Here is a 19,023-nt window from a genome sequence, read left to right as displayed (position 1 = left end):
TGTCTCTGTGGCTCATTTGGGTACTAATTAAGTTTCCACCTGTGTCCTCTTGTTCGTGTCCCACCCGCGCTAAAGAGTTTGTCTTTGTCCACCCTGTCAATTACCCTAAGAATTTTGTAGGTGGTAGTCATGTCTTCCCTTACTTTTCTGTCTTCCAGAGACGTGAGGTTTAGCTCACTTAGCCTTTCCTCGTAGCTCATACCTCTCAGTTCTGGAACTAGTCTGGTGGCATACCTCTGAATCCTCTCTAACTTTGCCTTGTGTTTAACTAGGTATGGACTCCAGACAGGAACTGCATACTTCAGGATTGGTCTGACATACGTGGCATACAAGATTCCGAATGATTCCTTACATAAGTTTCAAAAGGCAGTTCTTATGTTGGCCAGACTAGCATATGCCGCTGATGATATTCTTTTGATGTGGGCCTCTGGGGACAAGTTCGGTGTGATATCAACCCCCAGATCTTTCTCTCTATTTGACTCTTGCAGGATTTCACCTCCCAGATGATACCTTGTGTTCAGCCTCCTGCTCCCTTCGCCTAATTTCATTACCTTACATTTTCCTGAGTTGAACTTTAGCAACCATTTTCTAGACCATTCCTCCAGTTTGTCCAGGTCATTCTGTAGTCTCTGTCTATCTTCATCTGTCTTGATTCTTCTCGTAATTTTTGCATCATCAGCAAACATTGAGAGGAATGAGTCTATACCCTCTGGAAGATCGTTCACATATATTAGAAACAGGATGGGTCCAAGTACTGAGCCCTGTGGGACTCCGCTGGTGACATCTCGCCACTCTGATGTCTCTCCCCTCACCGTTACTCGCTGTTTCCTGTTGCTTAGGTACTCCCTTATCCACTGGAGCACCTTACCTTGTACTCCTCCCTTGTCCACTGGAGCACCTTACCTTGTACTCCTCCCTTATCCATTGGAGCACCTTACCTTGTACTCCTCCCTTATCCACTGGAGCACCTTCCCTTGTACTCCTCCCTTATCCACTGGAGCACCTTCCCTTGTACTCCTCCCTTATCCACTGGAGCACCTTACCTTGTACTCCTCCCTTATCCACTGGAGCACCTTACCTTGTACTCCTCCCTTATCCACTGGAGCACCTTACCTTGTACTCCTCCCTTATCCACTGGAGCACCTTACCTTGTACTCCTCCCTTATCCACTGGAGCACCTTCCCTTTTACTCCTCCCTTATCCACTGGAGCACCTTCCCTTGTACTCCTCCCTTATCCACTGGAGCACCTTCCCTTTTACTCCTCCCTTATCTACTGGAGCACCTTACCTTGTACTCCTCCCTTATCCACTGGAGCACCTTCCCTTTTACTCCTGCCTGTTACTCCAACTTTTGTAACAGCCTTTTGTGGATCATGTGTGTGGGTGTGGTATATATTGCCATTTGTATTCTGTCTGTGTCTGTCTCTCTCCCTCTAGTCAAAGTGGATCAATATTAATCATGGTGGGGGCGTCAGGTGTGTGTGTGTGGTGTGTGTGTGTGTGTGTGTGTGTGTGTGTGTGTGTGTGTGTGTGTGTGTGTGTGTGTGTGTGTGTGTGTGTGTGTGTGTGTGTGTGTGTGTGGCGTATGGTTGGAGAAGGAGTACCTGAGTTGATCAATATCCCGAGCGTGGGCTCCTCAGTGGTTGGTACCTGTTTTAAGGTGGGGCTTGAGAAAGGGAAGACTGGGAGAGGCCCGGACCTGGGAGGGCGTGTGGGAGAGGCCCGGGGCCTGGGAGGGCGTGTGGGAGAGGCCCGGGGCCTGGGAGGGCGTGTGGGAGAGGCGTGGGGGCCTATGGGAGAAGCGTATAGCGTGGGAGAGGAGACCGTGGGAGGGGCCATAATCAGACACTGTGTGCGCTGAGCTCTTAAAGCTCTTTGACAGGAGCGAGAGAGCGCGGGATATACTATTGACAGGAATGAAAGCCTTGGCGGGGCCGAGAGGGCCAGGTGTTGAAAGGGGCCCCCAGGTGTCTGGGGTGGGCCAAGAGAAGAGTCAAAGGGAACGATGTGGCCGAGGTATGGAGATTGTCTGGTGTGGTACGGGGAGGGGTGTGGAGTGTTCGGCGGGTGTGGCGCGTTCGACGGGTGTGGAGTGTTCGGCGGGTGTGGAGCGTTCGGCGGGTGTGGAGCGTTCGGCGGGTGTGGAGCGTTCGGCGGGTGTGGAATGGTGTAGAGCGGCTCCGGGTAAGGTGAGGGGGAAGAAGGGAGGGGGGGGGGTGAGGCAAAGCTGAGATTTCCCTCAAGTCTTTTCAAGCAGAGATGCTGTTAATCCCCCCTGGGCTCTAGAGGACATATTTCCTGAAGATTCAGCACACGTAATTCAGTGTGTGTATGTGTGTGTGTGTGTGTGTGTACTCACCTATATGTACTCACCTATATGTGCTTGCAGGATCGAGCATTGACTCTTGGATCCCGCCTTTCGAGCATCGGTTGTTTACAGCAATGACTCCTGTCCCATTTCCCTATCATACCTGGTTTTAAAATTATGAATAGTATTTGCTTCCACAACCTGTTCCTGAAGTGCATTCCATTTCCCCACTACTCTCACGCTAAAAGAAAACTTCCTTACATCTCTGTGACTCATCTGAGTTTCAAGCTTCCATCCATGTCCTCTCGTTCTGTTACTATTCCGTGTGAACATTTCGTCTATGTCCACTCTGTCAATTCCTCTGAGTATCTTATACGTTCCTATCATGTCCCCCCTCTCCCTTCTTCTTTCTAGTGTCGTAAGGCACAGTTCCCTCAGGCGCTCTTCATACCCCATCCCTCGTAGCTCTGGGACGAGTCTCGTTGCAAACCTCTGAACCTTTTCCAGTTTCATTATATGCTTCTTCAGATGGGGACTCCATGATGAGGCGGCATACTCTAAGACTGGCCTTACGTAGGCAGTGTAAAGCGCCCTAAATGCCTCCTTACTTAGGTTTCTGAATGATGTTCTAACTTTTGCCAGTGTAGAGTACGCTGCTGTCGTTATCCTATTAATATGTGCCTCAGGAGATAGATTAGGTGTTACGTCCACCCCCAGGTCTCTTTCACGCGTCGTTACAGGTAGGCTGTTCCCCTTCATTGTGTACTGTCCCTTTGGTCTCCTATCTCCTAGTCCCATTTCCATAACTTTACATTTGCTCGTGTTGAATTCTAGTAGCCATTTCTCTGACCATCTCTGCAATCTGTTCAGGTCCTCTTGGAGGATCCTGCAATCCTCATCTGTCACAACTCTTCTCATCAACTTTGCATCATCCGCAAACATCGACATGTAGGACTCTACGCCTGTAAACATGTCGTTAACATACACAAGAAATAGAATTGGTCCCAGCACCGATCCTTGTGGTACTCCACTTGTTACTGTTCGCCAGTCCGACTTCTCGCCCCTTACCGTAACTCTTTGGCTCCTTCCTGTTAGGTAGTTCCTTATCCATTCTAGGACCTTTCCCCCCACCCCCGCCTGCCTCTCGAGCTTGAACAGCAGTCTCATGTGCGGTACTGTATCAAAGGCTTTTTGGCAGTCCAGAAATATGCAGTCTGCCCAACCATCTCTGTCCTGTCTTATCCTCGTTATTTTATCATAGAATTCCAGAAGGTTTGTTAGGCACGATTTCCCTGTCCAGAACCCATGTTGATGTTTGTTCACAAACCTAATGTTCTCCAGGTGTGCAACCAGTCGTAGCCTAATTATTCTTTCCAGTATTTTACAGGGGATGCTTGTCAGTGATACAGGTCTGTAGTTAAGTGCCTCCTCCCTATCTCCTTTCTTGAAGATCGGCACGACATTTGCCTTCTTCCAGCAACTGGGCAATTCTCCTGACATAAGTGACTCATTAAAGATCATTGCCAGAGGCACGCTGAGGGCCTGTGCTGCTTCTTTTAGTATCCACGGTGATACTTTGTCTGGTCCAACTGCTTTAGTTGCATCTAGAGTTGTCAACTGTTTCATTACCTCCTCTGCTGTCACCTCTATATCTGATAGTCTTTCATCTAGGGTAACCCCTTCCAACAATGGGAGCTGCTCAGGCTCGGTAGTGAACACTCCATGGAAACTGGCATTCAGTGCCTCGCAGATTTCCTTGTCACTTTCAGTATATGCCCCCTCTGTCTTCCTTAGTCTTGTCACTTGGTCGTTCACCGACATTTTTCTTCTTATATGACTGTGTAGTAACTTAGGTTGTTTTTTTCGCTTTGATTGCAATATCGTTCTCATAGTCCCTTTCCGATGTTCGTCTTATGTTAATGTAATCGTTCCTAGCTCTGTTGTATCTGCTTCTGTTGTCCTCTGTTCTTTGTCTTCTGTACTTCCTCCACTCCCGCCTGCTGGCCATTTTTGCTTCCTGACACTGTCTATTAAACCATGGGTTATTATATTCCTTCTTATTTTTTCCCTTTACCGTTGGTATAAATCTCTCTTCGGCCTCCTGGCATTTCTGTATGACTAGGTCCATCATATCTTGGACTGTTTTTCCTCTAATTTCTTCCTCCCACTGCACTTCACCCAGATAGTCCCTTATCCTCATATAGTCCCCTTTCCTGTAGTCAGCTCTCCTTTCCCAGATCTCTTGTCCCATGGTCATAATTTTGAATTCCATCATGTAGTCAAAGACTAGGACACAATGGTCACTGGCCCCTAGAGGTATTTCATGCTCTAAATTCTCGATATCTTCTACGTTCTGGGTGAAAATCAGGTCTAATAGGCTCGGTGCATCTCCTCCTCTTTCCCTTGTGTCTTCCTTCACATGTTGTGTCAGGAAATTCCTGTCTATAACATCTACTAATTTTGCTCCCCACGTTTCATCCCCTCCATGGGGATTCCTTGATTCCCAATTTATCTCTCCATGATTTAGGTCCCCCATGATCAGCAGCTTCGCTCTCATTCTGTGGGCTAGTGTTGCTGCCTTCTGCAGTTCATCAATACATGCTTTGTTGTTGTCATCATACTCCTGCCTGGGTCTTCTACTGTTTGGTGGGGGATTGTAGATTACCATGATCACAATCTTCCTCCCATCTACTGTCAGAGTTCCATGTATGAAGCTTGTGCACTCATTGGTAACTCGATTTCCCAGGTCTTCAAACTTCCATTTCCGCTTTATTAGGAGTGCTACTCCCCCTCCCTGTCTCTGTGTCCTCTCTTTTCGTATCACCTGGTACCCTTCAGGAAAGATAGCATCTGAGATCATGTCATTAATTTTAGTTTCCACAATTGCAACTATGTCAGGATCTGCTTCACTCACTCTTTCTTTTATCTCTTCTGCTTTATTAGATACCCCATCAGCATTGGTGTACCAAACCTTGAGATTCTTCATGGAAACTCTTGTACCAGAGTTCTCCCTTTCTCTGGGGGTCTGGGGGGATCTGGGGGATGTCTGGGGGGTGACTGGGGGCAGAGGGGATCTGGGGGATCTGGGGGGTGTCTGGGGGATGACTGGGGGCGGGGAGGGTCCGGGGGATGTCCGGGGGGATCCAGGGGGTGTCTGGGGGGGTCCGGGGGGTGTATGGGGGGTGAAAGAGTTCAGGAGGGGTGCTTGGGGGGCTACTGGGGGCTGGGCTTCTAGGAAGGTAGGTAGGAGGGTCTGGGGTAGGGCCTGGGTAGGTAGGTCTGGAGTAGGAAGGGCATACTGGGTCTGAAGATTAGGGAGGGCATAGAGGGGTTGGGAGATGGCGTAAGGTTGGGAGACAGATAGAGGTTGAGAGGTTGGGAGGGGGATGGATAGAGGGGGTGGGGGGGACCTCCCACCTCCCTCGCAAGGGTGGGGGGTCACATGGAAGGAGAGGGGATGAGGAGGGGTGAGGGCAGGGTAGGCTTTGGGTGTTGAGGGGATGAGGTCTGGGTGGGTTCTTGGGGTTGAGGGGATGAGGTCTGGATGGGATTTGGGGGTTGAGGAGATGAGAGCTGGGTGGGTTTTGGGGGTTGAGGGGACGAGGGCTGGACGGGTTTTGGGGGTTGAGGTGATGAGGGGGTCCTTGGAATGTGGGATGAATTTGACTCCAGTGGGGTCAGAGGGGTCAAGGGATGTGCTGGGGAGATAAGCAGGGGCGGCTGATTTGGGAAAGGGGTGACCTGAGAAGCACGTGTGAGCTGGTTAGCATGGGGTGGATTAGCACTGGGGTGTGTAGCTGCGCTCAAATGGGAAGAGTCGTATTGTTGTTTGCTTGCTCTGTGGGCAATCTGTTCCTCCTTCGTCATGAATTTGTCAATAAATACGTTGTAGTAATTTTCGCTACCTCTGAGTAGGTGTTTGTGATGCAGTATGTAATCCACTGCCTCTTCGTTAGTGAACTGTACCAGGACAGGTCGTTTCCTGTTACAGTTGTATGGTCCAATGCGTCGGTGGACTTGCACCTCATTCCCTGCCATCTGGGCTCTCATGTCTCTCAAGATCCCCTGTAGTTCCAAATCCTCAATCTCCATCCTTTCCTGCCTCGATGGTGCCCTGGCTTCAAGTAATCCATGGATTATGATTGTCCTCTTTCTCAGTTCAGGGTCATGCTGGTGGCCCTCTCCCTGGCTGACCCCCACCCCTCCTACACCCGCTACTCCACCTACTACTACTACTTCCCCTTCCCCTGCCAAGCTTCCCTTATTCCTGCCAAATTCATTAGTAAGCCTAGATATTTCTCCTTGCCATTCTACCCTGCTCTTCCTGATTTCCTCTTGAATATAATCCATAAACTCTTGTTTGAGTCTTTGAACCTCGCCCTGTATCTTATTAAAGACTTCACTTTTAATCCCCTGGATTAGATCACCTATCCAAACATCCCTCTTCTCTACAAATTTCCCAATCATCTTCTCCACAAACCTATCTTCTTCCTCAATCATAATACTGCTGGACCTAGACGCCCTTCCTGACCTAGTCATTGCTATAATGCAACCTTACCCACAGGGGTTCCAAGTATCTTACCGTCCTGCTAACACAATAGGTGAGTGAATCTCCAAGCGTCGTCCCCGTGGTGGTAGGAGGGTTGCTGCCGGGGTGAGGTCACGCGGTCAGAGGTCGGTGAGGTCTGCTCCACACTACACACTGCCACAATACTACAACTATTTTGAATTACGCTATTTAAACTGTTTTTCTTCACTACTTTATGGCTCTGGCCAAAACTCAAGGTTTTTTCATTCACTTGTACACACTTTTTCACTTCGAAGCTGCCTGATTACCCCTCCCACTCCACTAGTGAGACAGGAGCTCCCAACCCACGTCCACCCAACACGATGGTCACAAGACAATGTGTGTGTGTGTGTGTGTGTGTGTGTGTGTGTGTGTGTGTGTGTGTGTGTGTGTGTGTGTGTGTGTGTGTGTGTAATCACCTAATTGTGCTTGCGGGGGTTGAGCTTTGGCTCTTTGGTCACGCCTCTCAACTGTCAATCAACTGGTGTACAGGTTCCTGAGCCTACTGGGCTCTATCATATCTACACTTGAAACTGTGTATGGAGTCAGCCTCCACCACATCACTGCCTAATGCATTCCATTTATTAACTACTCTGACACTGAAAAAGTTCTTTCTAATGTCTCTGTGGCTCATTTGGTTACTAAGTTTCCACCTGTGTCCCCTTGTTCGTGTCTCACCCGTGCTGAAGAGTTTGTCTTTGTCCACCCTGTCAATTCCCCTGACAATTTTGTAGGTGGTTATCATGTCTTCCCTTACTCTTCTGTTTTCCAGGGATGTGAGGTTCAGCTCCTTTAGCCTTTCCTCGTAGCTCATTCCTCTCAGTTCCGGGACGAGCCTGGAGGCATACCGCTGAATCTTCTCTAACTTTGTCTTGTGTTTAACTAGGTATGGACTCCAGGCTGGAGCTGCATACTCCAGGATTGGTCTGACATAAGTGGTATACAGGGTCCTGAACGACTCCTTACACAAGTTTCTAAAGGCAGTTCTTATGTTGACAAGTCTAGCATATGCCGCTGATGATATTCTTTTGATGTGGGCCTCTGGGGACAGGTTCGGTGTGATATCAACCCCCAGATCTTTCTCTCTATTTGACTCTTGCAGGATTTCACCTCCCAGATGATACCTTGTGTTCAGCCTCCTGCTCCCTTCGCCTAATTTCATTACCTTACATTTTCCTGAGTTGAACTTTAGCAACCATTTTCTAGACCATTCCTCCAGTTTGTCCAGGTCATTCTGTAGTCTCTGTCTATCTTCATCCGTCTCGATTCTTCTCATAATTTTTGCATCATCAGCAAACATTGAAAAGAATGAGTCTATACCCTCCGGAAGATTGTTCACATAGAAACAGGATGGGTCCAAGTACTGAGCCCTGTGGGACTCCGCTGGTGACATCTCGCCACTCTGATGTCTCCCCCCTCACCGTTACACGCTGTTTCCTGTTGCTTTAGTACTCCCTTATCCACTGGAGCACCTTCCCTTTTACTCCTGCCTGTTGCTCCGACTTTTTTAACAGCCTTTTATGGGGTACTGTGTCAAAGGCTTTCTGGCAGTCCAGGAAAATGCAGTCGGCCCACCCATCTCTTTCCTGCCTAATTTTTGTTGCCTGGTCATAGAAATCTATTAAACCTGTGAGGCACAATTTACCATCCCTGAACCCATGTTGGTGGTGCGTTACAAAGTTATTTCCCTCCAGATGCTCTACGAGCCTTTACCTCACGATTTTTTCCATCACCTTGCTTGGTATACAAGTTAGGGACACTGACCTGTAGTTCAGTGACTCTTGCCTGTCACCCTTCTTGTATATTGGGACCACGTTAGCTGTCTTCCAACTTTCTGGTAAGTCTCCTGTTTCCAGTGACCTGTTATATACCATAGAGAGTGGCACACTTAGTGCTTCTGCACTTTCCTTTAGTATCCATGGTGAGATTCTGTCAGGCCCAACAGCCTTTGTCACATCTAGTTCCAGCAGACACCTTTTGGCCTCATCACTGGTGAGGTCAAATTCCTCCAAGGTTGCTTGGTTTGCCTCCTCCTCATCTAGTGCAGGCAGGGGCTTCTCCTTGTTCTATTGTGAAGACCTCCTGGAATCTCTTGTTGAGTTCTTCACACACCTCCTTGTCATTCTCTGTGTATCTGTTCTCCCCTTTTCGCAGCTTCATCACATCTTCCTTCACTGCTGTTTTCCTCCTGATGTGGCTGTGCAGCAGCTTTGGTTGGGTCTTGGCTTTACCCGCTATGTCATTTTCAAACTGTCTCTCTGCTTCCCTCCTCACTCTGAGGTACTCATTTCTGGCCCTCTGGTATCTCTCCCTGCTCTCTGGTGTTCTGTTATTTCTGTAGTTTCTCCATATTCTTTTACTCAGTTGCTTCTCTACCTTGCATTCCTAGTTGAACCATGGGTTTTTCTGTTGTTTTTCGTTTTTCTTCTTTTAGACAGGGATAACCCTGTCTGCAGCTTCCTGGCACTTCTGGGTGACAAAATCCATCATATCCTGTACAGTCTTGTCTCTTAAGTTCTGTTTCCCATGGTATTCCTCTGAGGAAGTTCCTCATCTCGTCATATTTTCCTCTTCGGTAATTTAGTCTTTTTCCCTCCGATCCCATCCTTGGATGGGTTATCCCTACCTCCACCAAGTACTCAAGTGTCTATACACTGTGGTCACTCATTCCTATGGGGGCTTCAGCCTTGACTTCCCTTATTTCTGACTCATTCAGGGTGAATATCAAGTCGAGTCTAGCTGGTTCGTCATTGTCTCTCACTCTTGTGGGTTCCCTGACATGTTGGCTCAGAAAGTTCCTTGTTGACACTTCCAAGAGCTTAGCTCTCCATGTATCTGCACCACCATGTGGGTCCCCATTCTCCCAGTCTATCTTTCCATGGTTGAAATCGCCCATGATTAAGAGCCTTGAGCCATTCCTGTGTGTGTAAACTTGCAACGCAACCTCCGATTTGACAGTATGGTTTAATACTAACTGTAATAAGTACAATTCGTGACTACTAGTAATAGTACATAATTACAGTTACTTGGGCTGTTACATTTATCTCCCCATATATTCTCGTTTTCTGTTCAAACACTCAGTTTTAGGATGAATTCTTCATGTTCTATTCTATATACACAAGTTTTATATATAAAGTATTTCTTTTTTTGTTTTATTAAACATTAGAGATTTTATACAAAATTTGAAAAAATCCTGAATTACTTTATAATTTATTGAAAGATTTTAGTTTTGTTTCATTAGTTATATAAAACTGTAATATCAATATAGCTATAGGTTAAGTACTAATTGTAATTAAGAAGCAATAAAATACTTGTCCTCATACACTAAGAAGGTTAGGTCAGGTCGTGGTTTTCTATTCAGCTTTTCAGGTAAACTCAAATATTCCCAATATTTTGGTGCGATTCTGGCGATTATTTGACAGTACGGTTTAATACAAAGTGTAATAAGTACAATTCTTGACTGCAAGGAATAGTATATAATTACACTTGTGCCGTTACATTTACCTCCCCATATTAGGAGGACGGCCTGCGTGGTCACGTGACCTTCACACTGGGCTCAAGGGAGGAAACAGGATACCAGGATGATGGGTAAGAATGAAACGACTGTGGGTTAGTAGGGAGAGAGAGAGAGAGAGAGAGAGACAGAGACAGAGACAGAGACAGAGACAGAGAGAGAGAGAGAGAGAGAGAGAGAGAGAGAGAGAGAGACAGAGACAGAGACAGAGACAGAGAGAGACAGAGACAGAGACAGAGACAGAGACAGAGACAGAGACAGAGAGAGAGAGAGAGAGAGAGAGAGAGAGACAGAGAGAGAGAGAGAGAGAGAGAGAGAGAGAGAGAGAGAGAGAGAGAGAGAGACAGAGACAGAGACAGAGACAGAGAGAGAGAGAGAGAGAGAGAGAGAGAGAGAGAGAGAGAGAGAGAGACAGAGACAGAGAGAGAGAGAGAGAGAGACAGAGAGACAGAGAGAGAGAGAGAGAGAGAGAGAGAGAGAGAGAGAGAGAGAGAGAGAGAGAGAGAGAGAGAGAGAGAGAGACAGAGAGACAGAGAGAGAGAGAGAGAGAGAGAGAGAGAGAGAGAGACAGAGAGAGAGAGAGAGAGAGAGAGAGAGAGAGAGAGAGAGAGAGAGAGAGAGAGAGAGAGAGAGAGAGAGAGAGAGAGAGAGACAGAGAGAGAGAGACAGAGAGAGAGAGACAGAGAGAGAGAGAGACAGAGAGAGAGAGACAGAGAGAGAGAGAGAGAGAGAGAGAGAGAGAGAGAGAGAGAGAGACAGAGAGAGAGAGAGAGAGAGAGAGAGAGAGAGAGAGAGAGAGACAGAGAGAGAGAGAGAGAGAGAGAGAGAGAGAGAGAGAGAGAGAGAGAGAGAGAGAGAGAGAGAGAGAGAGAGAGAGAGAGAGACAGAGAGAGAGAGACAGAGAGAGAGACAGAGAGAGAGAGAGACAGAGAGAGAGAGAGACAGAGAGAGAGAGACAGAGAGAGAGAGAGAGAGAGAGAGAGAGAGAGAGAGAGAGAGAGAGAGAGAGAGAGAGAGAGAGAGAGAGAGAGAGAGGGAGAGAGAGACAGAGAGAGAGAGAGAGAGAGAGAGAGAGAGAGAGAGAGAGAGAGAGAGAGAGAGACAGAGAGAGAGACAGAGAGAGAGAGAGACAGAGAGAGAGAGAGAGAGAGAGAGAGAGAGAGAGAGAGAGAGAGAGAGAGAGAGAGAGAGAGAGAGGGAGAGAGAGACAGAGAGAGAGAGAGAGAGAGAGAGAGAGAGAGAGAGAGAGAGAGACAGAGACAGAGACAGAGACAGACAGAGAGAGAGAGGACAAAACAGACCCCTGCAGGTGGCCGGCCACAATTGCACACAGCCTAGCCCCTTTAAACACATTTATACACCTGTATTGTCCAAATATTATTTCATAACAGTCAATATACATCAAAAGTCGGCTCACATTTCTTTCCATACAAGTACACAACAAATTTATCAATTGAAACAACTCATTTATATGAGAAAAAAACTTTGTTTAGTTTTAATCAAAAGTTGAAATATATAAACTTTTACAAGTTCACGGTTAAGCTGATGTAACTTCAACTATTGTTTGTATACAAGTGTGTGTCATTCTGTTTGACCAATCCGTTAAGAATGCGACGTATTAGTAGACATTAAGGCACCTTAATATTGACATTGTCTATACATGAGGCTTTGTTTACACTAAACAGTTTACGACCTGGTAAACTCCACAATCACAGGTTGTTATTGTTATAAACAACCTTCGGGGATCATAACATGTTCAATATATGTAAACAAAGCCGCCATGACTGAGGAAAGATGTACATGTTTCGTAAGAAGCAAAATGGTTGATGAACCCCGAGCCTATCCTCAGACTACGCTCGTCCAGGCTGTCATAACCCCAAGGAAGTATTAGTCCATTGTTAAGGGACAAGAAAGAGTGCTAGGGGGACTGAATATCTCAAACCATCAATGATGAGCCTGCCCTCTGATGCTCATCAACCACAGTGACAAAACTCATCCAATTCATAAATCTGAAAAATATTTTATGACGAATTAGATCATAGTACATATTTACGCGAGAAATGTTTTCCATGTGTCCCAGAACTGAAGTTTAGATAAGTCTTTGTAACATGTTAATGCACAGTCGAAAAGTCCAGAAACATAAACAATGAACTAGGCTGTTGATAATACTTCCACCGAAATTTGTGGACGGGACAAAAGGGGCTTTGATGGCCTTGTAAAAATAATACTTCAGCTTTGTACAGCTTTAAACAGGCGTCAGCACCTGTTTAAAACAGCCCATCATCCAAAAATGATAGTACTTATTACTACTATTTGGTCAAACGTACAAAAATTGGACCGTTAGCGCCAAAACGTTCATGTTTCGTATAACTGAATTAGCCCAAATAGAAAAATAAAATCCAAACCATTCCTGTATTAGGCGTAAATAAGCAATGGTAGGCCTAATGTACGTTATCTTAGAGCCTAGTAGAGAACATACTCATACTAAGCCTAGAAATATTTAATTTGTTTTGATCAAAACAAAACCTCAAAATTAATAGTACTCAACGTGATTATTGGTAGCTGCAACAGTCCATTTTTGTACGTTCGGCCAAATAGTTGTTATTAGTACTGTCTTTTAAGATGATGAGTTGGATTAAATAGCCAGTCACATTAATAAACATCAAACCCACCGACATACCCGACAAAAAACATCAAACCCACCGTCATACCCGACAAAAACATTAAATCAGATTCAGATTCAGATTCAGATTCAGATGTTTATTCAGGTAAGGTATATACATACAAGTGATGTTACATTAATGGATTGATATATAGATAGAGCTAGTACATACAATGCCTAAAGCCACTATTACGCAATGCGTTTCGGGCAAGAAAAAACATTAATATCTAGAACTTAATACTAATTGAGCATAAAGAATAAAAGATGTTGAGAACAAATACAAATAAAGATAAAAAAAAAGGGGGAACATGACTGAAAAAGCAGCACAAATACAATAGGTTGACAAACAGTGTTGATTAAAAAAAAGAAAAAAAAAAAAAAAAGAAAATAACAGACATGGGTTGAACAATAGAGGAGTGAGGTAGATTACAGGGAATTTATTAGGTAGTGTTTAGTTTTTATCTTAAACTGGTTGAGAGAGGTACAGTCTTTAACATGGTTGGGAAGGTCATTCCACATTCTGGGCCCCTTGATTTGCAGAGCATTTCTAGTTTGATTAAGACGTACTCTAGGAATATCAAAACTGTATTTATTTCTGGTGTGGTGCTCATGGGTTCTGTTACAACCTTCTATGAAGCTTTTAAGATCAGGATTGGCATTATAGTTTAGCGTTTTATATATGTATAATACACATGAGAGAATGTGCAGTGACTTAATATCTAACATATTAAGAGATTTGAGTAGGGGTACCGAGTGATGTCTGGGGCCAGAGTTGGATATTGTTCTAATAGCGGCTTTGTGTTGGGTAATTAGAGGACGTAAGTGATTTTGGGTAGTAGAACCCCAAGCACAAATACCATAGTTGAGATAAGGATAGATAAGGGAGTAATAGAGAGTCACCAGAGCAGGGCGTGGTACATAATATCTGATCTTAGAAAGAATGCCCACAGTTTTTGAAACTTTTTTTGATATATTTAGAATGTGTCCCTGGAAATTCAGCTTGTGGTCAATGAGAATGCCAAGGAATTTGCCATCTAATTTGTTACAAATTTGGGTATTGTTTATTTTGAGATTTATAAGACTAGAGGATTTATTGCCAAACAGAATATAGAAGGTTTTGTCAATGTTAAGGGTGAGTTTGTTGGCAGTTAGCCAAAGATGGACTTTATTTAGCTCAGTATTTACTGTGGCATTTAGAGCAAGAGGGTCAGGACTGGAGTAAATGAAGGTTGTGTCGTCAGCAAATAGAATTGGTTTGAGGTGTTGGGAGGCATTTGGAAGGTCATTAATGTAGATGAGAAAGAGGAGAGGGCCAAGTATGCTGCCCTGAGGAACACCAATGTTGATGGGTAGGGTGGGAGAAATTGTATTATTCACAGAAACATATTGGAGCCTGTCAGTAAGGTAGGACTCGAGGTATTGTAGGGAGTGTCCTCTGACTCCATAATGATGTAGTTTAAGAAGAAGGTTTTGGTGGTTGACAGTATCAAAAGCTTTACGCAGGTCCACAAATAACCCAACAGGGAGCTCCTTTTTATCAAGAGCTGTATGAATCGAGTTAAGCATACTAATAAGTGCATCGTTAGTGCTTTTTTTGGGTCTGAAGCCATATTGGCAAGGGCTAAGTATATTGAGTTTGGCTAGATATGAGTAAAGCTGCTTGTATATAAGTTTTTCAAAAATTTTTGACAAGTTTGGCAGGATTGATATAGGTTTGTAGTCATAAATCTACCGTCATACCCGACAAAAACATCAAACCCACCGTCATACCCAACAAAAACATCAAACCCACCGTCATACCCGACAAAAACATTAAATCTACCGTCATACCCGACAAAAACATCAAACCCACCGTCATACCCGACAAAAACATCAAACCCACCGACATACCCGACAAAAAACATCAAACCCACCGTCATACCCGACAAAAACATCGAACCCACTGTCATACTCGACAAAAACATCAAACCCACCGTCATACCCGACAAAAAACATCAAACCCACTGTCATACCCGACAAAAACATCAAACCCACCGTCATACCCGACAAAAAACATCAAACCCACCTTCATACCCGACAAAAAACATCAAACCCACCGTCATACCCGACAAAAAACATCAAACCCACCGTCATACCCGACAAAAAACATCAAACCCACCTTCATACCCGACAAAAAACATCAAACCCACCGTCATACCCGACAAAAACATTAACCATCAAAAGAAATCAGACATATCACTAGGAAAAGTTAAATGCAAGATGCCAAAATAATGGAGGAAACAGTTTTGTTGATAGTGGGGGGGGGGGGAGCTGAAGGAAATAGCTGTGTCAATAGTTAATGACGTTAATGACTGATGAGGTTGTTAGTGGAGGCTACAGAGAGGTTACACTGCCAGGCTTCACTGTATAAACATTAAAGAACCCTAATATAAAAAGCTGCAACAATGTGAATAGAACAAAAACAGTGTTGAATAATAAACAAGTTTATAGTGACTTCAGTAGTCCCCCCAGCAACAGGACGGAGATTAGAGAGAACGGAATAGGAGCTGACTGAGAGCAACCGACCAGCCCGGACGCCCCGAGAATGGTCTTGCATAAGGATACGAACCAGAGGATGTATAGACTACTGTGCTCCACAATTAAGGATGTATTCATCCTTAATTCACTCCCGAGGGGCTGGGGTTCAATCCCCAGGCGGGACAGAAACGGTTGAGCACGTTTCCTCTTTACCCGATGCTTCTGTTCACTTAGTAGTAAGTAGGTACCCGGAAGTTGGGTAACTGATATGAGTTGCATCCTAGATCAGTAGGATCTACAAGCCTAATTCTTATCCTCGACAAGAGGAATTATTAAATTATTCTCGCTGATAACAAAACAGGGAATATCCTTATTAACATCCTTACAGGCAGTATCTAATTAAAATTGACTTATGGCTTCTTCAAATTCCGTTTGAAGAGCGGGGCAGAAATGGAGAGGAGTTTGGTGTGGAAGGACGGGGAAGAGATAAAGGTGAGGGGACAGAGAAGAATGGAAGTGTAGCATTAGGTTTTTAATGCTGGTTGGAACAGAAGCCCTTGTCCGCCCCCTCTCCTGTTTTCAGACCAACACCGCTCCCTCCCCCTCTCCCTCCTCATCAACAAAGGCCAAATGTTCGTTAATCCAGCCGCTAAATCTCCTGTTTATGAGTGAATAGTAGTTTACACACGACACTCAAATGATGTCGTTCGAACATTTCTCGAACAGTGCTTCGATGACGACCTCTGTTCGAATCACAACTCTGCAAATGCTTCACCCACGTACTACAAATAATTGCCAACAGAACCTAAACATCTAATTATACATAGAACTAATATATAATCACTTTTTATTACACAAGTTAATATTTTTGTCGTGTATAATGTTAAAATTAATAAATGCGTCTTGGGATCAGCCGCAGCATTAACAAGCCAGGCCTCTGGACCGGTTGTTCTCCCACAACTATAGCCTCACCCCACGTTAAATCAGTGTTAAATTAACATTGCTAATTTTGGACTAACGTTATTCTTGGATATTGTTCCATTGGGACCCCCTCCATCCCTTTCTACAGAACACAATCTGCTCATTGTTTTCCAACCAGCTCCCCAATTACTGCTGGGTGAACAGGGACGAAGAGTGATGTCTTCCCACCCTGTCCAGGATTCGAACCAGAATCCTTCCCGTATATTCTAGGATTATATGCATAGTGTAAGCTGTGGTGGGCTGTGTACAGTGTAAACTGTCATGAGACTTATCTTGAGATGATTTCGGGGCTTAGTGTCCCCGCGGCCCGGTCCTCGACCAGGCCTCCACCCCAAAGAAGCAGCCGGTGACATCTGACTAACTCCCAGGTACGTATTTACTGCTAACAGGGGCATCAGGCTGCCAACACCGTAACTTACCTACAATAATGAGGTAGACGCCGACAAAGGTATGCTGATTGGGAGTTATAGAATCCCAAGGCTTGGGGTCGTGGGCAGACGAGTTGAGGAAGGCGAGGTGCAGCTCTGGGGAGAACATCTCCCCGTCCACAGCCTCCTCCTCCGTCATCTCCTGTGAAGATAACACCATTACACTTGGGATGATGCTGGGACGGGAGAGACACGAGGACACTACCTGGCAACTGTATCTTTTGAAACACATTTATGTTGTGGAAACTTTGATAATATGTGCTGTTAGGCTACTGAGTTCCCTCTCCCGTATTTAGCATTAATGTTTCAAAACGAGAACACTGCAGATGGCGGTATTTTACCTGACAAGTATATCTTTTGAAAGACATTTATGTTGTGGAAACCTTAGTAAGATGTACTGTTAGGCTACAGCGCTCAGTCTCCCGTATTTAGCATAAATGTTTCAAAACGAAAACACTGTAGATGGCGCCATTTTTCATCACCATCAAGGGGAGAATTAATCACATCTGAGCCTATTTTGGTTTGAGTTCGAGGAAAGTTTCTCTCAAGGAAGACTAATCTATATTGGAGAAAATTTCCAGCACAAAGTTTTCCTTCGGTGCAAGGGAACAGAATACATAACTGATTTCTCTTCTGTAATTCGTCCAACCACTTTGGTCGGTACAGCGATTGCTTCAATTCATGCAAGTCAGAGTTCGATTCCAGACGATCCAAGTATTTTGGGCACCATTCTCTCCCTGTCATATAACATGCTCTTATATGTCTTACAAGTGCTATACTCGTGCAGCTTCATAACTAACTACCTAGAGTAACGACCATAAGGGATGCGAACAGTCTAAGACCTGTTGAGAGATACTTCAAGCTTCGTTACGTCAATGAGACAAACATCTTTGTTGACGATGAGGTCATGCTTGCAAGCTGAGGAGGATTCTTATCCCATGGATAAGATTAAAGAGCTCTGAACTTGGTGAGAGAAAAGAAAGAGAGAGAGAGAGAGAGAGAGAGAGAGAGAGAGAGAGAGAGAGAGAGAGAGAGAGAGAGAGAGAGAGAGAGAGAGAGAGAGAGAGAGAGAGAGAGAGACAGACAGACAGACAGACAGACAGACAGACAGACAGACAGACAGACAGACAGACAGAGACACTTAAGTGTGAATCAGAGGAAACATTTCATTGCAACTCTTTCAATGTGGAATTTGTGTTCATAAAACATTTATATCAAATATAATACCGTGCACATTTAGAGCAAGCGAGGCCCAGGTAGGAACGGAGGCCCACACAGTGTAGTGTAGCCAGCCACAGCACACAGTGTGAGCGCCCCTTCCCAACACTGAGCGGATTACTCCCTTCTGGACGACTCCACTTTGTGAATGCTATGTATAGAGACACAGAGGGAGACTGTGTTGGCAACATTTGCTCCGGTGATCCCATTGGTGGGATTTGGGCAACAATTTCGTGTATGGTATTATGAAGATGTTTGCTTGATATCCTGGTTTGTTGAGGGGTTTAAAGGGCTTATAACCTCCCCCCCCCCTTTCCACAGGAGGTTATTAAGTCCACCACAACACCTTACTGACCAACCAGCAAGTTAGGTGGTGGATATAGACCAATCAACCTCTGGAGGGTTATTAAGGCCACCACACCATACTGACCAACCAGCAAGTATATTTTAGCCCTGAACATATAGCATACTGTGTATATACACCAAGAAATGGAGTATATCTATACAGATATCCCTCACTGTTTCCTTTCATCTCATGTATAAAGTACAGAACGTTTAACAACATTGTATTACTCCTGCAAAGGGGTGAACTTCGAGAAATAACACAGCAATCCTCATGTCAAGATGGCGGCCCATGTTTATATTATTGGCTTGTTTCTAGCGTAGGATAGACACGTATAGGACTGAGTTTGGGTGGATATAAACAGGAGCCGCCTTGTGTATGGACCAATAGCGGCTGCGTCCACCACCATTCACGGCAGCAGTGCCAGGCCCTCATAAGTGCCAGCCCCTCATTAACACGTTCAGGATTGCTTTATACTTGCCAGG

The 19,023-nt window shown here is 45.1% G+C and overlaps 1 protein-coding gene across 1 annotated transcript in view; it reads right to left on the bottom strand.

The window, feature by feature from the left end:
* The window catches only part of LOC123758446 (visual pigment-like receptor peropsin), a 64,377-nt gene that overhangs the window by 20,126 nt on the left and 25,228 nt on the right, over nt 1-19,023 (bottom strand). The window contains exon 4 of the mRNA XM_045742876.2: nt 16,969-17,119. Within this exon, the coding sequence (XP_045598832.2) occupies nt 16,969-17,119 (151 nt within the window). The remainder of the gene's footprint in view (nt 1-16,968; nt 17,120-19,023) is intronic.

This window comes from Procambarus clarkii, chromosome 11 (assembly GCF_040958095.1).
Source record: "Procambarus clarkii isolate CNS0578487 chromosome 11, FALCON_Pclarkii_2.0, whole genome shotgun sequence".
NCBI classification, from domain to species: domain Eukaryota; kingdom Metazoa; phylum Arthropoda; class Malacostraca; order Decapoda; family Cambaridae; genus Procambarus; species Procambarus clarkii.
This window is presented reverse-complemented; position numbering and strand designations above follow the sequence as displayed.